This window comes from Oreochromis niloticus, linkage group LG8 (assembly GCF_001858045.2).
Source record: "Oreochromis niloticus isolate F11D_XX linkage group LG8, O_niloticus_UMD_NMBU, whole genome shotgun sequence".
In the NCBI taxonomy this organism is placed as follows: Eukaryota; Metazoa; Chordata; class Actinopteri; order Cichliformes; family Cichlidae; genus Oreochromis; species Oreochromis niloticus.
Window position 1 is genome coordinate 17176272 of NC_031973.2, and position 26394 is coordinate 17202665.

General features: G+C 37.7%; 1 protein-coding gene across 1 annotated transcript; it reads left to right on the forward strand.

Moving 5' to 3' along the window:
- On the forward strand, window positions 1-24712 carry LOC100706614 (integrin alpha-X). The gene is made up of 30 exons (XM_005448332.4): window positions 1-144; window positions 3128-3230; window positions 3407-3510; window positions 3996-4066; window positions 4180-4294; window positions 4571-4695; window positions 4793-4938; window positions 5349-5499; window positions 7955-8105; window positions 8441-8514; window positions 8679-8799; window positions 8968-9107; window positions 9203-9349; window positions 9441-9653; window positions 9748-9881; window positions 10597-10739; window positions 10842-10996; window positions 11112-11237; window positions 21523-21596; window positions 21977-22118; window positions 22207-22305; window positions 22425-22504; window positions 22592-22678; window positions 22770-22839; window positions 22929-23027; window positions 23147-23227; window positions 23353-23463; window positions 23572-23685; window positions 23764-23874; window positions 24039-24712. The coding sequence occupies exons 1-30, from the start codon at window positions 63-65 to the stop codon at window positions 24135-24137; spliced, it is 3468 nt and encodes a 1155-aa protein (XP_005448389.1). The 5' UTR covers window positions 1-62; the 3' UTR covers window positions 24138-24712.
- The last annotated feature ends 1682 nt before the right edge of the window (window positions 24713-26394 follow it).

Below are 26394 nucleotides of genomic sequence, written 5' to 3' on the forward strand. Positions count from 1 at the left end.
AACAGTCTTATGATTTCTGCTTTTTGATTTCATCTCCTTCTCTGACTCTATCAGCAGAAGTAATGCTGAACTCATGTGTCGTTTATGTTTCTTATGGGAGTAACACAATGAATTGGATAATTAGTGCTACACTATTCTTGTCAGGTAAGACAACTTTGTGCATTTTGAATTTGTCTTTTGTTCTCTAATTATAAGTTTCTGCAAACAGTTAAAATATGATCTTAGTGTTTCTACTAGATAAGGCACAGTGACATTTTTCAGTAAAAACACTATATATAGTTCTTGTGTTATTAAAAAGCACGTACAACATATTAGAAGTGAAAAGATATCATTTAGATTTACATTTGCAATGGTTATTTCTTTATTTACATTTCATTATCTCCGAACCAAACTACCTGCAGAACTCTACAATCAGCTTAGTTTGACTATAAAAATACCTTCAATACTAAAATGTTTTGTTTTTCTGTCGTTGAAGTGTACTGAGTGAAAAAAGTATTTCTTAAATAGTCATACTGAAGAAAGTAACTTCTTCATTATTTATCAAAAACAAACAGTAGAACTGGACATGATTTCATGTGTTTATTTTACATATCTGTTTGTTTTGTTCAGTGCTACTCAGAATTGGAAGCTTTTCAAATAAATGTCACATCATACTTGGATTTATGTTATTCTGTCACTGCATCCACCTTTGCTACTTTTGGCTACTGCTTATTTTATGACAGAATATAAATTCATGTCTGTGTAAAAATTAAGAAGAAACGTTAATAAAAAAAAAGAAAAAAGAACAAAGGCTGAGGGAAATACACTATGAGTCAAAAGTGTGGACACACCTCATTTAATAGTTTTTCTTTATATTCATGACTGTTTACATTGTAGATTCTCAATGAAGGAATCAAAACTATGAATGAACACATAAGGAATTATGTGGTCAACAAAAAAGTCTGAAATAACTCAAAACATGTTTTATAGTTTAGATTTTTTAGGACAACCACCCTTTCCTTTGATTATCGCTTTGCACATTCTTGGCATTCTCTCGATGAGCTTCATGAGGTCGTCACCTGAAATGGTTTTCCACCAGTCTTGAAGGAGTTCCAAGAGAGTTCCACTTGTTAGACCTTCACTTCATTCTGCGGTCCATCTCATCCCAAACCATCTCCATTGGGTTTAGGTCAGGTGACTGTTTGAAGTCATTGTTCTGTTGAAAAATAAATGATGATCCAACTAAACACAAACCAGATGGGACGGCATGTCGCTGCAGGATGCTGTGGTAGCCATGCTGGTTCAGTGTGCCTTCAATTTTGAATAAATCCCCAGAAGTGTCACCAGTAAAGCACCTCCACACTATCACACCTCTTCCTCCATGCTTCACGGTGGAAGCCATCCATGTAGAGACAATCCGTTCGCACTCACCAAAGACAGGGGGGTTGGAACCAAAGATCTCAAATTTGGACTCATCAGACCAAAGCACAGATTTGGGGGTTGGGAAGCGCACCTGTAACCGGAAGGTCGCCGGTTCGATCCCCGGCCTGTCTGTCCTGGTCGTTGTGTCCTTGGGCAAGACACTTTACCCTACCGCCTACTGGTGTTGGCCAGAGGGGCCGATGGCGCGATATGGCAGCCTCGCCTCTGTCAGTCTGCCCCAGGGCAGCTGTGGCTACAACCGTAGCTTGCCTCCACCAGTGTGTGAATGTGAGAGTGAATGAATAATGGCATTGTAAAGCGCTTTTGGGTGCCTTGAAAAGCGCTATATAAATCCAATCCATTATTATTATTATTATTATTATTATTATTTCCACTGGTCTAATGTTCATTCCTTGTGTTTCTTGGCCCAAACAAATCTCTTCTGCTTGTTGCTTTTCCTTAGTTATGGTTTCTTAGCAGCTATTTGACCATAAAGGCCTGATTCACGTTGTCTCCTCTGATCAGTTGATGTAGAGATGTGTCTGCTACTGGAACTCTGTGTGGCATCTATCTGGGCTCTAATCTGAGGTGCTGTTAATTTGCAATTTTTGAGGCTGGTGACTCGAATGAATTTATCTTCAGCACCAGAGGTGACTCTTGGTCTTCCTTTGCTGGGTCGGTCCTCATGTGAGCCAGTTTCATCGTAGCACATGATGGTTTTTGTGACTGCACTTGGGGACACATTCAGAGTCTTACCAATTTTCAGGACTAATTGACCTTCAGTTCTTAAAGTAATGATGGACTGTCGTTTCTCTTTACTTAGCTGATTGGTTCTTTCCATAGTATGAATTCTAACAGTTGTCAAATATTGCTGTCAGCTCTGTACCAACCTAAATTCTGCACAACACAGCAAAAGTTTGCAGCGCTGTCAACAAAAAAAACTGTAGCTACTTCCAGGAATCTAAAAGACAGAGTTATTTATCAATTTTTTCTTTGCTACATAATTCCATATGTCTTAATTCATGTATTTGATGTCTTCAGTATGTATCTAAGGTGTAGAAAGGATTAAAAATAAACACAAACCACTGAGTGAGAAGGTGTGTCCAAACTTTTGACTGGTAGTGTGTATGACAAGGTTTGTCTTTATTCCTTTTAAAGCCACGAAAAACAAGTTGCGTGTGTCATGCTGATGAGGTAGAGTATTAGATAACTTTAGATTTCTGGAAACTAAGACATCATGAAGCTGTCATTGTTGAACAAGCAAAAGTGCTATATGATGTCATACTGACTGTTCTTAGCATGCCCAAAAAAGGAAGGCATTGTTTTTGTAACAAAAAACAAACAAACAAACGAACAAAAACCCAACAGGACAGTTTAGGTGTAGCTTTGTTTTCAACAACGACTTCCTTATGTGTTGTTGTAGATTTTCACTATAGAATGATTATGTCAGAAAATATTTAATTTTCTACAGTGAAATTTAAATTTGAATTTCAAGGGAAATTTTCTTCTGAGCCACAATGTTTGGAACCTTAAAATGTCTGGCTTTGGTGCTCTCTAGTGGTAACAAAAGAAACTTATGGTTAAAAAAAAACAAATGAACGCAACTCATATACTGTTTACAGTTTCTTATATGTGATTATAATTAGAGGCCTATAACCACATTATCATCCTTTACAGTGGCTTTAAATAAAATTACTGATGTTCATCTTTCTTTTTTAATTCTCAGTGTTAAATGCTGCACTTTGTTTCAATATTGATCCTGCGCCTTGGAAGGCCCTGAATAACTCTGCTGCTGGTTTTGGCTACCAGGTGGTGCAAAGACAATCAGAGTAAGTCAGGACATGCATTGTTATGTTGGAAGTCGGTTTAGGGCTGAATATTTAAGATTACTGCTATTTCTTTTTTATTTATTTACCATCTCTGTTATGCTATATGGACATATGTAGTTTATTTAATTACAGTTTGCTTTCTAGACTTACATGATTGACTGGATTTATTTTCTTAGTTTGCTCGTCAGTGCTCCACTGGAACACTATTCACGAAATAGAAAAGGGAAAATATACAGCTGCGAAACCTCTTCCCAATACTGCCAAAATATACAATTTCAAGGTAAGTAACCCTTTATTTCTAAATGTCCTAAAACTCTGATAGTAAGTATTTTGCCATCAAAGAAATTCTCCACAGATCCTGTTACATATATTTGTTCAAATTAAATCATAGTTACAGTAGATTTCCAAAGTGGATATCTTAGTGTGTAACGTTAAGCCTTAAAATTGAAATTAACTTTCCAACTAATGATAAAAACAAGAAAAGATAAATGTAAAATTATTAAGATTTTACTTGTGTAATTTCTTAAAGTTTTAAATTAAGTAACAGTGAAATTGAATTCTTTTTGCATTCCTTCCTGTTGAAAATGTAGCAAAAACTATTGTTTATCTCCGTTTCCAGTCTAGAGGGAATACCTCTTCTTATAGTTATCATGCCAAATTGTGAATTGTGGCACTTTGCAGTTCTCAATTTGAATGCTGTTTTCTTCCTTTCACAAAGTGTATTTTATGAGTGTTTTAACAAATATGTGATTTTTTTCAATGCAGCACCAGATTTTGCAGTAAACATGTCGCTTGGTTTGACAATGAAACGTGATCCCACAGCACAAAACACTTTGGTGAGTTACTGAACTGCAGACATTACCAGTGCAGTTACTTCAAATTTGTTTGATTTTATATGGAATTAACTCATCCTGCTGAATTATGGCATCTTGGCTTTGTCTCCTCTCAGGTGTGTGGTCCAACCATTCCAAAGGACTGCAGAAGTATCACCATGTACAACGGTGTGTGCTTTCAGATAGACCAATCTAATACATTTGGACCACCTGTACCCTCTTCTCCTCCAGGTAACAGTAAATGGTGTTTGTGATAATATCCTCATGCTCTTTCTCTCTCTTTCTCTCTCTCTCTCTCTCTCACACACACACACACACACACACACACACACACCATGTATATCATTACTCCTGGTGCCTAAATACATTTAGTGATCACCAAATAAATGCCCTCCAAAATGTTTTAAGGGGACACTGTAAAGAGACTAAATTTAATGTTTGAGTGTGAAAAAATATTAAAATTAACCCTTAAAAATTAAATTAATTTTGAATCCATCTCTTTGACAGAGTGCCCACAAGTAGCCATTGCCTTTCTGTTGGATGGTTCAGGCAGCGTATCTTATAGTGATTTTCAAACAATGAAGAATTTTGTGAAAAAACTAATCAAATCATTACTATCAAGTGACACACAGGTGAGCAGCTATTGTCCCTCTGTCAGAAAAATCAGAGCAAAGACATAAAATAGCTGCATTTTTATTTCCATTAAGTATTTTTTTCTCTCTTTTTCAGTTTTCTGTTTCCCAGTTCTCTACTTTACCGCAGGTTCACTTTAATTTTGAGAAATTTTCCTCATCTGGATCGGTGGACAATGAGATCAATGGAATCAGACAGTTGAGGGAATTAACTTACACAGCTAACGCCATCAGACATGTTGTGTAAGTAATCCAGTAATAATACCGAAGCACTGCAGTTACATTATTGTCTGGACTTCCTGTCCAGATGACTTTTCTGTGAATCTGACCACACTAATCTCACTGTGTGACTGAGGGAAGCATTTTAAAAAGAGACACTGTACAAACTTGTGCTTCAGAGTATCATCTTTTACAGAGTTGATGATACACCGCCAACTAAAGCAAAATAAAAAAAAATTGCAGACTTAAATTTGAAAAAAAAATATTGTATTGTCTTGAGTTTTACAAAAGTTTAAAAAAAAACTTACAAAAAACAAAACAGAATGAGGCATGCTGAAGTAATAATCATGCAATAATCATGTACCCGACAGAATATAATTTACAAGATGGACTGTAAAAAAATGCTTTGAAATTGTTATTTTTTAATTTCACAGGAACAATGTTTTCACACCACAAAGAGATTCCAGACAAAATGTGAAGAAGGTCTTGATAGTAATTACTGATGGACAATCTCATGATCGGACTGATCTGGGAGGTGCAGCACAGCTAGCAGAGAGTAAAAACATTGTTCGATTTGCTATTGGGGTAAGTACTTCCATTGCTGAAACCTGCAGAATGTTGAGTTTTATACTAATAATGGGTTTTGTTCAGTTGTCACACTACAGTCACATTATGCTGCACTACAAGGTGAAAAGTCCTGAGCCATCCACTCACTACAGCTCCTGAAGCTGCTTGGCCATAGAGACCAATGTTGTGAAATTCCTGTCAGACAGTTTTTGTGCTCTAAACGTTTTCATTTTGGAATAATACCACTTACAGTCAATTATGGAATATACAGGAGCGATGATATTTTACAAACTGACTTGTTACAGCAGTCATATCGTATTACAGTATCATGCTTAAATTCAGTGAGCTCTTTACAGGGAGTGCAGAATTATTAGGCAAATGAGTATTTTGTCCACATCATCCTCTTCATGCATGTTGTCTTACTCCAAGCTGTATAGGCTCGAAAGCCTACTACCAATTAAGCATATTAGGTGATGTGCATCTCTGTAATGAGAAGGGGTGTGGTCTAATGACATCAACACCCTATATCAGGTGTGCATAATTATTAGGCAACTTCCTTTCCTTTGGCAAAATGGGTCAAAAGAAGGACTTGACAGGCTCAGAAAAGTCAAAAATAGTGAGATATCTTGCAGAGGGATGCAGCAGTCTTAAAATTGCAAAGCTTCTGAAGCGTGATCATCGAACAATCAAGCGTTTCATTCAAAATAGTCGACAGGGTCGCAAGAAGCGTGTGGAAAAACCAAGGCGCAAAATAACTGCCCATGAACTGAGAAAAGTCAAGCGTGCAGCTGCCAAGATGCCACTTGCCACCAGTTTGGCCATATTTCAGAGCTGCAACATCACTGGAGTGCCCAAAAGCACAAGGTGTGCAATACTCAGAGACATGGCCAAGGTAAGAAAGGCTGAAAGACGACCACCACTGAACAAGACACACAAGCTGAAACGTCAAGACTGGGCCAAGAAATATCTCAAGACTGATTTTTCTAAGGTTTTATTGACTGATGAAATGAGAGTGAGTCTTGATGGGCCAGATGGATGGGCCCGTGGCTGGATTGGTAAAGGGCAGAGAGCTCCAGTCCGACTCAGACGCCAGCAAGGTGGAGGTGGAGTACTGGTTTGGGCTGGTATCATCAAAGATGAGCTTGTGGGGCCTTTTCGGGTTGAGGATGGAGTCAAGCTCAACTCCCAGTCCTACTGCCAGTTTCTGGAAGACACCTTCTTCAAGCAGTGGTACAGGAAGAAGTCTGCATCCTTCAAGAAAAACATGATTTTCATGCAGGACAATGCTCCATCACACGCGTCCAAGTACTCCACAGCGTGGCTGGCAAGAAAGGGTATAAAAGAAGAAAAACTAATGACATGGCCTCCTTGTTCACCTGATCTGAACCCCATTGAGAACCTGTGGTCCATCATCAAATGTGAGATTTACAAGGAGGGAAAACAGTACACCTCTCTGAACAGTGTCTGGGAGGCTGTGGTTGCTGCTGCACGCAATGTTGATGGTGAACAGATCAAAACACTGACAGAATCCATGGATGGCAGGCTTTTGAGTGTCCTTGCAAAGAAAGGTGGCTATATTGGTCGCTGACTTGTTTTTGTTTTGTTTTTGAATGTCAGAAATGTATATTTGTGAATGTGGAGATGTTATATTGGTTTCACTGGTAAAAATAAATAATTGAAATGGGTATATATTTGTTTTTTGTTAAGTTGCCTAATAATTATGCACAGTAATAGTCACCTGCACACACAGATATCCCCCTAAAATAGCTAAAACTAAAAACTACTTCCAAAAACATTCAGCTTTGATATTAATGTGTTTTTTGGGTTCATTGAGAACATGGTTGTTGTTCAATAATAAAATTATTCCTCAAAAATACAACTTGCCTAATAATTCTGCACTCCCTGTAGAATGATTCACTCATTCACAAATATTTGTAAATTCAGACTGCATGGCTAAGTGACTGATTTTTTATGCCTGAAGTAATGTGACTAAAAACACCTGATTTCAGAGATTAAGAGTTGTGGTTATCAGAATCGGAATCAGAAAGACTTTATTTATCCCCAAGGGCCAATACTGGCCACACATTTGAATATACAGTTTTGTCCATATAGTGCATTTATTTAGATCAATTTATTTATTTAAATAAAAGCTAATCTCACTGACCATGTAAACTTAAAATTAAGTTTCTTAAATAAGTGAAAGAGATGAATTTTTGATGGAAACATGATATATGTGTGTAATACAAATACAGCTAGTAGAGGGAAAAAGATGCATAAAAACTATTTTACAACATGAGATAAATGTTATCTTAGATTTGGGTTCTATTCAGTGTTAGAAAGTTTAATACCTGTGTGTACATTTTATGATAAATTATATAAATCATCAAGTGAAGTTTAACGACTGTATTGTAATAGATAGAGCAAATCATTATGCATAGTATGAGGACTCAAACATGTTTGTCAACAATCGTAGGTGGGGAATGCATTTAATACACCCGATGCTAGAAAAGAACTGGACACCATTGCATCGTCTCCCTCAGACAAACATGTCTTTCAAGTGAAGAACTTTGACGCACTTGAAGTAATTAGAAAAAATCTGCAGGAGAAAATTTTCTCTATCGAAGGTACAAACTTAAATTATTACAACTTTGTTAAAGTTCCTGTAAATGTTCCGAAAATTCAAATAATTACATTATATTGAATGCTACTTTCAGCTGTTCACTTATTCACAAAGACTTTTTTCACATTCATTACGAGGATCTGTGTCCTTCTGGAACTGAAGCAGTAAACTTTCATTTGTTGTGTAAACTGCTACACTAAGAAGCAACTAAAATGACCACATTGTATTAACTTTATTGCGTTTTATTCATTAGAGTCACATTTCAAATTAAATGTAACTTTACATCTGTGAAATGAACAATAAATGCTTAGCAGCTTTTTGTTTATTTTTCTGTTACAGGATCTCAAAGCAGTGGAGAGACACTGAAAATGGAAATGTCTCAGGAGGGATTCAGTGCAGTTTATGTGCCTGAGGTAATTAAAACTACCTGAAAATCACCACACAGTCTAATCATAAAAAGAAAAATTCACATGTGCCTGTCTGGCAGTTTTTATGACCTAAAGGCAAACATACAGTTATACAGTTTAAATCAGTTTAATAAATTGTATATAAATTGTATTTTCTGTCTACACTGTAGGGAATTCAGATGTCTATTGTTGGTGCAAACCAGTGGAAGGGAGGCTACGTGCAATACACAACAGGAGGCCAGAAGCTGAAAACATATGAGGCTGTGTCTTTGGAGCCTGACAGTTATCTTGGTAAGAATATTACAGCTTTAATAATCTAACCCATACATATGTGATCATGTATATACACAGCTCTGCTCCAGTTCTTTCATGCAGACACACTAATAAGTTTGCAAAACGGACACAAATTTAAAGGAGGAATCTTAATCTGTCTTCTCCTTTTGAATACCTAACCTCTAGGTTACTCTATGGCAATTGCTAAAACCCAGAGTGGCTCTCTGACAGTTGTTGGTGCTCCAAGATATAAACACAGAGGAGTTGTGGTCGCTGTTAACAGACAAAGCTTTGAAAACCAATGGATTGAGCACTTTTCATCACAGGTATGTGTTTACAGCAAGACAGATCTGAATGAGATTGTAAAGTGTATATAAATTACTTTCTCAAATAAAAAAATAATAATGTGTTCCTTACACAGTATCAGACTGGTGAATATTTCGGGGCAGAGGTGTGTACCATGGACATAAATAATGATGACATCACTGATCTAATCTTCATATCAGCCCCAATGTACATGGAGCCTGATAGAGAGGGAAGAGTTTATGTTTGCAGTTTAACTGGTTTGGTAAGTCACAGTTTTATCTACTGCAATTAAATTAATCAGTTTGTTTGTCATTTTGTTATCGACCATAAAATATTAATTCCCCTCATTTCAGTTTGTCGAGTGTAATTTTGATGATCCGTTAGTACTAAGAGGACATGCAGCTGTCAAAGGAAGGTTCGGCTCTTCTCTTGCTGTTCTGCCTGATCTAAACTCAGATGGATTCAGGGATTTGGCAGTTGGAGCACCTTTGGAGAATCATGGTGAAGGCAGCATCTACATATTTAATGGTGAAGGAGGAGGAAGAATCAGTCCTACTTACTCACAGGTACACAACATCAGAGAACTCACAAAGGTGGCTAAACTCATTTAGCACAATACAATCTGCAGCTTGATTAATTAAAATATTTCCATATGTACAGAGAATTAGTGGCTCTGAGGTCGAGTCAGGACTGAAGTTCTTTGGCCTGTCAATCAGTCAGTCGTCTTTTGACCAGAGTGGTGATGGACTTCCTGACTTAGCGGTGGGTTCAAAGGGCAAAGTTGTCTTACTGAGGTAAATGCAAGAAAATGTAATTGTACATTACTGTTGTCTATTGTAATTCTACAGTATTTGTTGATATACATATTAACAGTATGCATTAATGACCAAATATTAAGGTACATTTTAAAGTTCATTATTATAAAAATGACACAGATTTTTATAATATCATATTTATATTTTATAAAAAGCATTAATTATTTATTATTTATTTATTATTTATTATTACATAAATCATTAACTCTAATTTACAGCATTTCTGGTAAGAATTTTGGGGTTTGGGGGTTTGGGGTATGATTTAGAGCCCTTTTCACTTTTTGTTAAGTTTTTAGTTTTGGAGTTTCCAGTGTTCCTTTATACTTACTTTCCCCTCTGAATTATTAGTTTATTATTTTCAATTTGTGTTTTGTTTCCTTGTTCCCTATTTCCCTTGTTATCTGGTGTGTTTATATTGTCTGAGTCTCCCTCTGTTCCTTGTTGCATCATCACTTACACTGCCTGTTTGCGTTTGTTTTTAAAAGCAGCATTAAAGCTACCTTTTGGGTTTAAATTTTGTTCCTTGGGTCCATATTTTCCCTTCCACAAAGCTTATCCCAGACAATTAGAAATCAGACGTTCCCTTTCAAAAAGGAAATCCTCCCCTTTAACAGGAAGAAACCTCTTGCTGAACAAGGCTCGGGGAGGGGCAGCCATCTGCCATGTCCTTCACATGTCTTTTCTTACTTTCCAGATCAAGACCCATAGTAATGGTGAGAGCTGAGGTATCGTTTAGCCCAAAGAAAATCTCTACACAGAATGTAGACTGCAAAAAACCATTGGAGAACACAGCTAAAATCTGCTTTACCATGAGCAGAGTGTCTACAGTCAACACAGGTTCATCATTCTTCTCACTTCTTCTAAACCACTGTCCATCATTTTATTTTTAATGTATGTACGTTTACAATATTTAAATCAAATTCTATTTTTCTTTTTTAGCTCAAGCAATGATTCATTACACTATAACACTGGATGCCAATCGCAAGCCTCCAAACAACCGAGCTTACATCAGTGAGAAACAACGAGAGCAGTCTGGATCAGTTACTGTTGACTTAGGAAGAAAAGCATGTTCAGATATAAAATTCCTCATTGAGGTAAGTTCTAATAGCAATCTTAAAATAAAGTCCTTAAAAGTCATTAAACTTAAGATTTTGTTTAATTAATTTTATTTTTAAGACTCCAACATTGAATCTAAACCTCTTCTTGCAGGCTTGCCCCGAAGACGCTCTCAATGAACTTTCCAATGAGCTCAAATTCACATTTAATGGTTCGGCCTCAAACACAAATCCCAGACCAAGTCTTGCCCCGCAGGCCCAAACAACAACCATTCATCCTGTAAGTAAACTTTTAAAAACCCTATTAACTGACCAACTGAGTCTAGTCTTTATGAAGTTATGAGAAACCTTTAGGTTTGCCCTTACCTGTACTAAATCGTCGTTATTATAGGCATGCAACTGACTAATACTTCTTTGAGAGACATCTGCTGAACTACTGGAAGTAAATGATTCACCATTAGTGCAGTGATGGTCTGTTTAAAGCTGAGCCCATGAGGACCTCCTGCCTGTTCACAAATAAACATCAAATAGAAAAAAAATTTATATATATTTTTTTAAATTTAAGTTTAAGTTTAAGTTCATAAGCAATTCAACACCCCGGTCAAAAACATAAATAAGAAATATACTCTACATATAAGTTATAATATAAATAAATTTACTTGTCCACTAGTTGATTACAAAACCATGTGGGGGCAGGGACCTCACAGCACAAGCAACCTACTCCCAACCTATTATATGACTGTGCTGTATGTTATTATATATAATGTTTTTTCCCCCATAATGTTTACAAATGTCAAGAAGTCACAAGCAAAGTGAGACCCCATCATAGTGCATGTTTAAACAAGGAAGGTTTATTCATCAAAATTATTTATAGATTAAATAGACATAACATTATTTTGTCCATGTTCAAAGCACAACAGTAGCCTGATATCAGACAGAAATGTCACATGATATTAAACAGAAGTTTAAATAACCAACTGAACTCTGTAGAGTGACAATTATCATAAAGAAGTTCATTTTAATTTGTAGATTCAAGCTGCTCTTCATATGGCCACCAGATGTCACCAAAGAGGATTGTGTCCAAACACTGAGTTTGTGATGTGTTACAGACAAAATAGTATTTTACTCATTAATCACAACTTCCTAATTCACCCACTTCTTAGAAAAAAAGACAACAGCAATAGGGGGTGACTGTTATTGTTCTTCACAGCCTTGTGCAGTGGGATCTTCCTGCATACAAGCTGTACCAAGGACTATGTAGTTTTTTACTTTTACCTTTACTTTCTGTACTCTACTTTCTCACTGACGAGAACTTGTGCATTTGTGCTGCTTCAACAGTAGCAACAAATTTAACTTTTGAAAAAAGAACAAATTCAAAATACACAAACCTTCATCTTATTCAAAGTGATTCTAAGATCAGTTTCTTGGCTGTGCAGGGGACTAAGATGTTTTCCAGAAGTGGATGAAGAATATTAACAAAAATGTTGTTCCTGGTATAAAGTACACTACTTGGTAAAACACACAAACTGGCTGCTGCTCGTTAGCAACCAGCCATTGTTCCTCTTGGCCATCAGGCATTAATTAATGACTGATTGATGCTTGTTTTACTTTTGAATGGGGGTGATGTGAAGGCAACCTGTCTACCTGCAGAGAATGTTTGCAGAGTTGTCAGATGACTTAATATCACTGTTATAAATCTTCTAAATATTACTGTCTCTGATCATTTTGTATATTTTAACCCTTAGATGCACACGTGGGGTCAAAAATGACCCCACGTGTTGTTTTTCTTCAAAATCTTTAAAATGAAAAGTTGTAATATATTAATATTCCAGGTATTCCTCATAAAATATGTTTGTAACATGAGGTCATTTGCATTTTTTTTTTTTTCATTAATTAAAAAAAAATGCAGTTTTTGTATCACTACCCCACTCTTCCACAAGTGGGGTCAAAAATGATCCCAAGCAGTTCCTATGGAATCTTCTATGAAACTTTCAGTCTTAGCAACTCTGACTGTCCCACTTACACTTCTGAATCAGGAATTAATTTTTACATAGTAACATACATGATTTATAGTCAGGGCTGCACATAGTGGTCTGCAGGTGCGCATTCGCTGCCAAAATAAAAGTATTCCCCGAAATTCAGAGAATACACGTTTCTTTTGCGGTGGAAGAACAGCAAAGTAATTGCTTACGGAGCTTGCTTCTTCGACATCTTTAAGAGTTCTGAACAAATGTCTGTCCTCCTACATATTCGCCGTTTCTTGCACTTTGATGACAAGAGGACCAGAGCCTACCTACCGACTGAAAACAAACCACATGGCAGCTTTCTGCTACATATGGGGCCTGTTCCTGGTCAACTGCAGGCAGAAATTCATCCTCAGTGATTGTGTTACAGTGGATGAACAACTTGTGCCTTTCAGAGGGAAGACCCAGCTTCTGCAGCATATGCCGAGCAAGCATACAAAAGTGATACAAGTGATACAAAAACTGCAATTTCTTAAAATTAATGAAAAAATAAATAAAAATGGAAAGGGCCTCATGTCACAAACATGTTTTATGAGGAATACCTCAAATATGAAAATATTACAACTCTTTGTTTTAAAGATTTTGAAGAATAACAACCGAGTTTATAGCAAAATGCATTGTTTCTATTTGGGGTCATTTTTGACCCCACTCGTGGAAGAGTGTAGGTATTGGTAGGTTGTGCATCCAAGGGTTAAAAATGTTTCGTTCATCTGTCAAAACAAATACCAACCAAAATATCAAAAAGTATCATGTCAGTGCCATACATTATTAATTATTATAACTTTATTAGGGAATTTTCAAACTTTAAATTACCATTACTTTTATTTTTGTGATGAAATAACCATCTCTGTGGTACCATTTGTCAACACATCTATCATATTGTTCCTGTGAGAACTGTAAATATATGTAGTATAGCACCTTGAAGAAACAGCAAAAAGATAACAATGACAAAAACAATCTACCAGGGCGAAAATATAGGAACAATAAATTACAAATTAAATGAGATCTATAAAAACAAACTTCACTGTTACAACAATGAAATAAAATTTGCCAGACAATCCTACATCCCCCAACTGTTTAACAATGATCAGTCTGCTTTTTTATTTTTCTTTCTCCGATCAATAAATCAAAGGCTGAACAACTTAATCTTTCCCAAAAGAGACCTAGTGAATCTTTACACAAATAAATGTATCAATTTTGCTACTTACTTACTTACTTAACATTTTAAATATTAGAGATAATATCTTAGTGTCTTATAGTAATTTATCTGACACCGCCTCATATTCGAAACACCCAGGAAGCAGATAGATGAGCAAGTACAGATCTTCCTTATTAACTTACGCACAGGCGTCTTTATATTAGCAACAACTCTTCTCAAACTGGCATTTTCCTTGTTTCTCTCAAATGTGCTGAAGATCATCTGTGATTTAGAGTTTCAGTCTTAGTCCTGTTTAGTCTCACTTATCCTTTGTCGATCATGGTATCTTAATTCAAACACTTCATGATTCACTTTGTTTACCAGGCCAGGCTTTTGATTAATTTTCATACTTAAAGGGTAGAAATTTCCATGTTTTAATCAGGAGTTTTAGGTCTGCACAAAATAAACTTCAATCTGGGGCTCCCAAAACATCAATACTTGGCGCTTTACTCTTTAACTTTTGTATACACCTGTTTGATACGACCACAAATACTGATGGGAATTGATAAAAATTTAGTGATTCTGATTCCATTATCAATGTCACTTATCGATTCAGTTCCATATTGATTCACACTGCGGTCTCATTGGTTCTGACTCTGTCATGTGTCAATGTATGACTGGTAGAGGTCGGACCCAAATTGCAGACACGGTGACAGGAGTGAGCTCAGAACAGCTTTATTACTTGAGTTTGGGGAAGAAAACACAAAAATATCAAAAACTGAGCCTAAACAGGAGTCAATAATTTAGTGATTACAAAACTGAATGAACAGCACACACACTCACATAGGGAGAGAATGACAACAACGTGACAGTAATCATGGGGAGACAATAAATACACAGGAGGGATCAGGGCTGAGAGGAATCTAACTGACAAGAGACAGGAAGCAAAACTGAACATGAGACAAGGGTCTATCAAAATAAGACAGGAAACGCATCACACTCAGAGACTTGAGACACACAAACTTGAGAGACATGACTGAAAGAGGACACAAGATTCACCTGAAACAACTAACAAAGTGACCAGACAACCACAGAGACAAAGCACAGAGAGACATTTCAAGTTTCAAGTTTATTGTTATGTACAGAAACTTGAAATGACTCTCTGTGCTTTCACGTGAGAAGGAACACAGATGAAGATAACCAAATATTATTAACTGAGAAGATGGAACAAACACAAACAGACCAAAGGTAGCACATACAAGGGCAAAGGCTGAGTACTCACAGAGACAAGACAAAGAGCAGGTGACACGAGAGGGGAACTAACAGTGATATGAACTAAGGGCTAAGAATAGAAATAATCAAAATCAAAACTACAATATTTTCTTTAGATGCAGAAAAAGCATTTGACAGAGTTAACTGGAAATTTCTATTTGCAACTAGAGCAGTGCGATATGACCAAAAATATTTATCACGATATACATTTGAAAATCTGCGATAACGATATAACTGACGATATAATTGACACTAGACAAAATACTTTACAACTCCACAACTTTATTAGTGCAAAAGAAACCCAATCAATGTATTTTCACTTAAACAAGCAGCTGTTTTTTATGTGCATTAAAGTTATATAAAAATTAACAGTGCAAATGCAAATCCTTGCTGACAGTTTAACCAAAAGGCATTTCCAGTGGAAATTGGCCAACATATCCTCAGCATAACCATGTATAATATCCACAAAACTTAAAAAGAGGTTATACACACACAATACGGTAATATTATGTTGAAGCAGAGTACGAATCACTCCGCGAGGCTCCTGCCTACGATAGCCGTAATGCTCCGACAATCCATCAAGCGGTGCGGGTTCGAAGCTTAGCAAAGTCGTACTGAAACATTTGACAGATTTTCGAGCGCCGTGTACCACATCAAATCGTTTCGAGGTCAGTAAACACAACCAGAATTCATACATAAGGCACACGGGATTATAAGGGGCACTGTCGATTTTCAGAAAAATCAAAGGATTGATTTTAAGTGCGCCGTATTTTCCAAACGACACGGTAATAACGACGGCCCGCTAGCATGCTCTACCAAAAATAGTGCTTTGTTGTGTATCTGAGGGGCGAAAGCTAAACCAGTTCCACACCACTGAAGTTGCAGCATTTTTACAAACCAGTTCTGGTTCATCCGTTTCATTTAACGATCCACTTTCGCTCTTCTCATTCTGCGTCGCCGTCATGTGCCTATGTAAACATAGGCACTGCGCATGCACATTTTACCCATATTCTATCGCGATATTTCATTTTCCTATCGTTGCCCAACATTACACCGGTATTACCGTGAACGGTATGATATGGCCCAGCCCCATTTGCAACTTTACACAAATTTGGTTTTGGAACCTCTTTCATCAACTGGTTAAAAATATTATATAATTCCCCAACAGCTTGTGTCAAAAAAAATGACCAAACATCCTCCAGCTTCTGTCTCCTGAGGGGCACCAGGCAGGGATGCCCACTCTCCCCTTCACTGTTTGTAATTTTTATCGAACCACTAGCAGCAGCAATTAGACAGAATATAATAATTAAGGGCATAAAATGCAAGAACGTGGAACATAAAATCAGCCTTTATGCGGATGATGTGTTACTTTTTCTCCAAAACTCACAAACCAATATCTCTGGGGTAATTGCATTGATAAACTCTTTTGCAAGAATATCAGATTACTCAATTAACTGGTCAAAATCTACAGTCCTTCCGATTAATTGCTCCTTCCATAATTCTTCTTCTACTCCACTGCAATCGGGAAATATAAAATATTTAGGTATTAATGTTTCTCCCAAGCTTGCAGATCTAACTAAATTAAATCATGTCCCACTTTTAAAGAAAGTAGAAGGTGATCTGGCTAGATGGAAATGTCTACCCATATCACTCATGGGAAGGGTTGCCGCTATAAAAATGATGGTCTTACCAAAAATAAATTATTTATTCTCAGTGATCCCAACTAAACCACCACAAGATTGGTTCAGATCTCTAGATTCATATATGTCCAAATTCCTTTGGAAAGATAAACCCCCTCGTATAAGCTTAAAAACACTACAAAAGACCAAGGATAAAGGAGGATTAGAACTACCTAACTTTCAGCATTACTTCTTAGCCAACAGGCTTCAATTTATCTCAGGATGGCTAAAACATACCTTCTTAGACGAACCTTGACTAGATGTAGAACAAGCACTTTGCAATAATCTAGAGATTTCAGATCTACCATTTATCAGCTCAAACATCCAACAACATAAATGCTTTAAAAGCGTCAACATCAGCTCTTCTCTGACAGCATGGTGGGAGTTTGTCTTCATTGATCCCATGCAAACGTACACCTATCTGGAACAACCCTGACATATTACAAAACAATAATATGATAAACTTTCCAAATTGGAGTTGTAAAGGAATCAAATACTTTGAACATATATTAGAAGGAACAGAATTTATTCCATTTGACAGACTAGTTACACAATATGGGATCAACAAGAAAAGATTTTTAGAATATCAACTAATTAAATCCATAGTAAAAAAGAAATTTAAACCTGGTCAAGTTGAACTACAAACACCATCAAGTGTGGTTCAATTTCTTACTCTTAAAACCCCAAAATTACTTTCCAAAATATACAGAATACTTTCTAAAACAGATGAATCAATATCACTTCCTACTGCAAAATGGGAAGCGGATTTATCAGTTAACTTAGACCAAAACTTCTGGTCTCAGATATGCATAAAAACCTTTCATTTAATTAGAAATCCCAGTCTTCAATTAATTCAATACCAAATACTACATAGAGTGCACTACACAGGTCATCGGATGTTCAAGATGGGCTTTATGTCTACCAACAACTGCTCACACTGTCAAACTAATACACCGGACAATTATATCCACACTCTTTGGTTCTGTCCACCAGTTCAGAAGTTTTGGCGCGAGATATGTGAAGACTTATCAAAGTGTCTGAAATGTAACATTCCAACTTCCCCTTTAGTGTGCTTGTTGGGCAGCTTAGATAATGTCACTCCGGAAAAGAATATAGCCCATATGGTTTTCACTGCACTATGCATAGCCAAGAAAACAGTCCTCATGAACTGGAAAAATAAAAATAATCTTAATTCTAACCAATATAGAAATTATCTAATAGATTACATTAGTCTTGATACAGCCTCTGCCACCACATCAGATCAATTGCTCTGGGCTCCTTTGATCAGCTCCATCACTTAGTGGGGATAGGGGGGTCATAGTTTGGTCCCACCTTCGCTGTTGTGATTGGTGTGGGGGTAGGGACAGGCTTAGGGCATCAGGGGGTTCCCCGGGAGCATCTTCCTTGGGGGGCTCAACCCGGGATTGTGGTCATGGCCTGTTAAGGCCTCTGTTGGCTCTTAGGTGATGGTTTCCTCGTGGCTGCGTGCAGCGGGGCTAGGGGAGGGTCTGTGCTGATGGACGTGGGTTACTGACCTGGTAGCCTGGCTGCCCCTGGGTGGGTCCGGGACGGGCGTGAGGTTCTACATATACACTACACTACACTACATATGAGCGGGCGGAGGGAGGTTTCGAGTCTTCGCACACCCCCGTTCTCTGTTGCCTGTTGGGGCAACGGGGCTAGGAGGAGGAGTTGAGTGTGAATGGATGTTTGTATCTGTGTGTGCCTGTTTGTCTGTGTCTATATGTCAGGTTCGGTATCAGACGCCACCTCTCTAGGGACATCTCAGGCCCTCCAAGGTATGGAGGCCTATCTCCCCCACCACTCCCCCTGCCAGTGGCAGATGCCCTCAGACATCGGTGCATTGGTGGTTCTTGGTTTCCGGGGATGGGCGTCCAGGTACACACCGGCTCATTCCTGGTGGCTGCTTGTCGGGGCCTGGAGCCTGGGCCCCTTCGGGGGATGAGGTGCCCTCGGCCTCTCGGCCTGGGGCTCGGTCACTCTGGCACAGCTGGCTGCCGGCGGAGCTCACGGGCATGTCACTGCAACCCCCCCTGGCTTCTGCTCCGCGACTACTGGGTGACCCCTCATCTGGGGCTCTCCTCAGCTCTTTCTGGGAGAGTGGCACGGTTGCCCCTCCGTTGGTCTTCCTTGGTCTCTTGTGCTCTGAGGGCCTCTGGATGTATGGAGCCTTGATCTCCTCCATACCTGCTTCATGCCCTGGAGGACGGGCTATGGCTCCCCACACCCTCTAGCAGATCATTACATGGAGGAACCTTTTAAATACAAGCGCGCTCATGCTCACAGGTGTACACACGGGTGCTCACACACACAAACTACACCCTTTTTGGCTCTTACCTCAAAGCACACTGTGCGCTGTCGATCTTACGTGCTGCACAGTAATGTTTATTATTTAGTATTTACTGTTATATTCCCATAGATCATTGCAATGATGTTGTTTATTATATTGCTCTCTTTTTTTTCCTTGTTTTCTCTTTTTTCTTTCTCAACAGGTGATCCAGGTGATTGATATATGTTGGTTTTGTTGGTTTTTGTTTTTTGCCCTTTATCACTGTTCCTCTTCCCTGCTGTTTTTCTTTCCCTGCCTCTCTTTCTTTCTCCCTTTTCTTTCCCCCAGTCATGTCTGTCCCGTGTGTAGCAAGTGAAAATAAAATAAACAATAAAAACAAAGGTGAATCAAATAGACCAATACGGCAAGGCTGGGATGGTCCATTTGGTAAAGTAAATCCGTTGGGCATCTTTCTTTGCCTTTAGACAATAAATCTGATGGCAAAAGAACCAAACGGGACAGGCGGAAAAAAAAAAAAAGAATAGAATTGATAAAACTAAAAAGCACAAAGAATGACATTAAACTAGGAGGACTAATATTAGAACTAGAATCTAAATTATTCAGTCCAAATCCAAAAATAAACTCATAACCACAAAAAGTCAAAATACATGGCTAAAAACTGGGATGCCCTTTGTTGTGATCAGTGTTGGGGTCATTCCATTACAAAAGTAATGCCTGACACATATTACAGATAACACTTACTTTCATGTTTCTCTGTAAAATGACCTGAAACCCCTCGTATTACCATTAATTAATATAATCTATACGTCCACAGTCCCACACATGTCCACAAATTCCTTTGCTAATTTGGACACACATACGACCTTCCTCTTAGTATTTATATATGAACACACAGCTGACAGCACAAACAAAAATGAAAACCTGCAAAAAGAGAATTTCAGTGGATCGCCACAGTGATTCTACTTATAAACATGAACAGGCAGAAACAGAGGCTGCAGCCTGACTGCTTGTCAGTTTGTTACCTGTTGAAGTTCAGGGTCTGGCTGCTGGCTTGAGGTCAACATTCACTCAGCTAACATCACTCTGACCACATGGCTAGCTTAGCGTCAGCATGTTGTCTGTGCAGGTGATTGCAAAGAGCTGACGTTGTGTTAGCAGCATTATGCAGTTGTTTCTGTCCTTGGTGCACTTTACACTTTACCATCATGCTCTCATTCTTTATGAATAAAAGTACTGTCCATATCCATGCTGTAGATCACACCATTGCTTTCCTCTTCTGTCAAACAACTGAAACCAGCTGAAACCAGCTGATTGTTGTTGTGGAAGAGATGTGGAACAGATGAGTAAAACTGAGGCAAGCAGACTAACAATTGGAAGGGATTACAATTTTGGGAACCTTTCTTGATTCGCGCCCTTAACCACTTCATTGGCTCAATTTAAAATCCTTCTTTTGGTTCATAAAACACTTGATTTTTTATCCTCCAGTATAACTGCTTCCCCAGTCTGTCAAACAACCTCACATCAGATCAGGTGCAGCTTTTTGAACTGTTCCCACAATTAGATTAGCCTCCTAAGACCCGAACTCTTCCACGGCATGCATTTTTAATTTCTCTTTGATATTTGGACATATTGGGGCCCAATAAATGTAAAAACAAAGGATTACCAGATTTTTTTTTTTACCTTATTTTTGTTTTTATGAAAAATCAGAGCCACATATGAGGATATTCGTTTAAAATTTTGATAGAACAGTAGCAGTATAATGTCCTCGTAAATGGATATCAGGCCCTTGAAGAGCAAAATTGAGTATTTTGGTCTAAATAACCCAAAATGTGATGTCCACATATGTGGACGCCAGGTCCTAGGAGGTTAGAGGTGTGCTAAGGGGGGGTTTCTGTTACTGTGGCTCTGTGTTTACATTCAAAACAGGCTCAAAGTCCTTTTAATTTTTGCATTGTTGCAGTTATTAACTGTGTTTTGTGTGTATATATTAACTTCTATTTTCTGTCTTTGTAAAGTTTTATTTTGTTGATTTTATTGCCTGTAGACCTACATGTGGTGGCACATTGGATCATCATACAACCATTTATTTAGTCTTTAAATAATGTATAATGTGTACTTTTTCATCATGCTCTCTTCCACAGTTAGGGTTTGAGATCAACTGTGGCACTGATGACAAATGCGTTGATAACCTGAAAGTGGACTTCAACTTCACCAGGTGAGGCACAGTTACAAAACTTAAGCTTTGCATGTGAGTCTTGTTTTCTTCAAATGTCTTATTATTTGCAAGCTGAATTTATTGTCAACTTGTCTTTACACGACCATCATTAATATTTTTTAAAGTGATGACACTCAGTTGTTTTTTTTGTGCTAACCAGCAAATATTAGAATGTTAATTCAGTGGGTTAGGGATGAAATTTTTTTCCTCACATTTAGCGGCAATATCTTAGCACAGCCATTTTTACCTTACTGTTTGAACTGAAAAATAACATGGTTTATCAAAGCTCAAAGTACATTATATTTGATATACTCTGACATTAGTATGCCTGTAGTCTTGTCTTGTTTTGCCTTGTTCTCATCCGGCTTCGTACTCCACAGATCCTCAGAGGTTAAAGTGGGCATTGATGAGCTTTTGAATGTCACAGTCACAGTGGAGAACAGAGGAGAAAACTCCTACAACAGTCGTGTTATTCTCACGTACCCAGCTGGACTCTCCTACAGAAAGTTCACGAGTCAGCAGGTAAGGTATCAAGATGATGTCTGTATCAGTTCATCACTGATCTGCTGCTCTTCCAATGCATCCAGGAATCATTTTGTTTCTAATAAAGGGAAGAATTGAGTGCAACTCCGTGGACGGTGAAGACAGTTTTTCACAAGGAAGGACAGACTGCACTATTGACAAGCCAATTTTCAAGAGCAAAACTAAGGTTTGTTTTTTAATTTTTTAATTGTATTTGTACAGAACACCTTTTATCTCTTCATTTTTTTCTGATTTTGCACAATTTATAGGCAAAGAGAAGTCACTTATCTCTCTCATTCAATTAAGGCTTCCTTCATTGTCTCCTATGGGATTGACATCAATAGTCAATTTGAGAGGAAGATCTTTGTCACTGCAAATGTCACCAGGTACTGTTTCTTTGGTACAGATACTTTTAATTTATGCAACAGCACCAATGACACAGAACAAATGTTTTTTTTTCTTTTCTCTTTCAGTGGAAATCAGGAGCATGCACCTACAAGTGAACTCTACAAACAGAAATCTATTGATGTAAAATACAGCATTTTTATGACATTTGAAAGGTGTGTGCTGTTTTGTTTATAACATAAGAAGTCACACAGTAAAAAATGTTCTATTAAATAATATTTATTTAAACTAAATATGTCTGTTTAGCTCACTCAGCTATAACAATTTCACATTTGGGAAGAATGATTTGAGGAAACCAGTCCAACAATCAGTTAAGGTAAAATATAACTTGTATATTTTTTAAAATTCATTGCATGATGTAGACCTAACTCTAATTCTTAGTTGTCCCTGTCTTTATTCGTTTAGGTTAGAAATGATATCAGAGCGCTTATTTTCACTGTGGTGATCAAGGTTCCAGTGAAGCTTGGTGAAAAAGACATTTGGGTGGATTTGAGCAATCTACAGGTAATATATATGTAATATATGTTTTAGCTGCTGAATCTACAAATAGCTTAAGACTTTTGTATGGATGGATGCATGTGGTAAAATTAAGACCAGTAAAAATTAAATCGAACGTATTTCAGATTCCAGGCTGTCAGAAAGGAAATGACGAAGAACCAAGTGTCAGAGATTTTGTTCCAAAGATACAAAAGAATAAAGTGGTGGTAAGTATGCATCTGCATTTTACCCATTCAAATGTAACCTGATTGCAGATTTAAACAAACAATACAAAAAAACACATTACATTGGATCACAGCTTGTGTTGCATGCTCACTTCTTTAAATCACAGGACTGCTCTGTAGCCAGGTGTAGAGTGTTCAAGTGCAACATATTCCTGGGAAGACTGCAGAGTATCACGTACAACATCTCTGCCAACATTAGTTCACGATGGATACAGCAGGTAACTGGAGGGATTTTTGGGTTAAATTATTGATTTTTTTCTTTACAACTGTTTCTGAGCATGTACTAGTAACTTGGTTAAATCTTTAAGCTTTACATTTTTTCTTAGATTGGACTTCAATCTGCTAAATACCTCTTGACCAGCACAGCCAGTCTGGAGTATGACAAAACCCAGTACATCTACTTTTCAACAGGGTCTGATAACAATTCTCCTGTTCGCAAGGTGTGTACACATTATTTTCTCTCATTTGAGTTATTAAGAGTTTCATTGGTATCAACATCCTGTCACTTCATCTCTCAGATTGAGGCAGAGGTAGAAGTTTACCCTGAGCCAGATTTTACCAAAGAGATCATTGGAGGATGTCTGGGAGGATTGGCTTTTCTGGCTTTACTCACAGCTGGCCTGTATAAGGTGAAAGACTATTTTTACATATTATTAATAATTATAAAAGTTTTAGAGAGGATATCCTGTTAAGATTAGTTTAAAGGTTATTATATTTGCACATAAACCTTGATTATTTTCATTTATTTTTAATGCATGATTGTTACATTTTATGTGTTTTTTTGCACTCCTAGGCTGGATTCTTCAAGAGCAAATACAAACAGATGATAAATGAAAATGCTGCAGATGGTCCGAGTCCTGGGACTGATGCAGGCGCAACCCTAGCAGAGTAACAAAGATCACACATGTAGTTGTACATTTAATTTTTGGAACTCTATAGACCCTCCGGATATTTTTAGGAGTGAACATGCTACGTAGATATGTCCATTCTACTACATTTGATTCATCAAACAAACACAGCTTGCTGTGTCTAATATCACTCATTCAGTTTCCTCACTAGTGGTCAGGACCCTGAAAATAGGGTCACAATGCTACATTTTTTGAGAAATCCTTCTACTCACCTTTCAATTTAAATTTCTGCAAACATTGTACAGCGAAACTAATTGTCATGCCATTAAGTACTGTAAAACTGATCAAATTCAATAGATGCTTGCTTTAAAAAAAACTGAACTTGTGAAATGTGACTTGCTTTGTTGAGAAAGAAAGGACAAGGTATGCAATTCTTTAGCTTTGTGGTGTGACTTTGCATAAAAAATATTTTTCATACGTCAGTGTTTGTTATTTGCAATATGTAAATATTTTGTTTTTGGTTTCATATGATTAAGTTATAATTAGAAAGATAACAGCAGTTTAGAGTAACCATATACTCGTGTAATAAGTTCATTAAAAAAATTATTATTATAAAACATAATGTCATCTTGTCTTTGATGCGTGGTCAATCATCCAGGTAAGGAAATACTTACAGGATACATGGAGAGACAGCGACATGACAACACAGGCTTTACAACATGAAACACACAAACAAGAAATACAAGTCATACTGACACAAAGGACAAGAACAGACTCACACAAGGGGACATAGATGAAAACCTAAAGTAGAATAGCACTCAGCTAAATCCTAACTGATAATACCAACACAAGACTTAACATATTTTCAATATAATATAAGAAATCAAAAATACAAAATGAACTCATAATACTGTGTCACAGACTCAGCCCCTGATACACAGAAACAGCAATTTGAAACAACAATATTGCAGACGTGGAAGCAGAGCAACTGTGGACCATATCACCCTGTTAGAGCACTTCGCTCTCGCTCTGCAGGCCTACTTGTTGTTCCTAGAGTATTTAAAAGTAGAATGGGAGGGAGAGCCTTCAGTTTTCAGGCCCCTCTTCTGTGGAACCAGCTTCCAGTTTGGATTCGGGAGACAGACACTATCTCTAGTTTTAAGATTAAGCTTAAAACTTTCCTTTTTGCTAAAGCATAAACCGTATTTTCTGGACCATAAGCCGCTACTTTTTTCCTAGGTTTTGAGCCATGAGGCTTATACAAAGGTGCGGCTATTCTGTGGATTTTTCTTCCACCACTAGGGGCACTCTAACCAGAATTACAATAAAAAACAAGATAGATGAAAAATCAATGCAAAGAAGAATACGCTACTTTTTCTTTAGCAGATAGAACAAATTACCAACTGGTAATTATTTTCAAATCCTCGCCCCTTCATTATGGAAACCACACGAAGAAGTTCGTATGATGCAAGTTTTAAGTTGAAGGCCATCGGTCTTGCTATCCAGGAGGGAAACCACGCTGCTGCACGCAAGCTTAGCGTCAATGAGTCTATGGTGAGACGTTGGAGGCGGCAGCAGGAAGAGCTAATGCAATGCCAAAAGTCAAGAAAAGCTTTCAGAGGACATAAAAGCAGGTGGCCGGAACTTGAAAATGTCCTGGAGAAATGGGTGAACACACAGAGAGCAGGTGGCCGAGGTGTATCCACTGTACAGATCCGACTGAAAGCCAAAACAATCGCCCGCGAAATGAATATTGAAGATTTCAAAGGTGGGCCTTCATGGTGTTTCAGATTTATGAGACTTAAAAACCTGTCCATCAGGGCACGGACCACTCTCTGTCAGCAACTCCCCCCTGACTATCAGGAAAAAGTTGAAAACTTCCACAAATTCGTTGAAAAAAAGATACAAGAAAACTCCATCGGACCAGACGACATAATCAATATGGACGAAGTACCTTTAACGTTTGATCTGCCTCTGACCAGGACCGTTAACAAGACAGGTGCATCATCCGTGTTGTTGAAAACAACAGGCCATGAGAGGAAGCACTTCACCTGCGTTCTGGCATGCACGGCATCCGGACAAAACCTTCCACCAATGGTGATTTTTAAGCGCATAACTATGCCGAAAGAACAACTCCCGAAAGGCATAGTGGTCAAAGTTAACACCAAAGGGTGGATGATAGAAGGCCTAATGAAGGAATGGTTAACGGAGTGCTATGGGAAGCGCCCGGGAGGATTTTTTCACCGGAAAAAAGCACTGCTTGTTTTGGATAGCATGAGGGCCCACATCACAGATTCTGTG

Excerpts from the sequence above, each read along its gene's own strand:
- LOC100706614 (XM_005448332.4), top strand. The coding sequence starts at position 63 with ATGCTGAACTCATGTGTCGTTTATGTTTCTTATGGGAGTAACACAATG. Across the intron at positions 5,500-7,954 it reads TTGTTCGATTTGCTATTGGG|GTGGGGAATGCATTTAATAC; the intron begins GTAAGTACTTCC and ends CAACAATCGTAG. Across the intron at positions 22,306-22,424 it reads TTTTCAAGAGCAAAACTAAG|GCTTCCTTCATTGTCTCCTA; the intron begins GTTTGTTTTTTA and ends CATTCAATTAAG.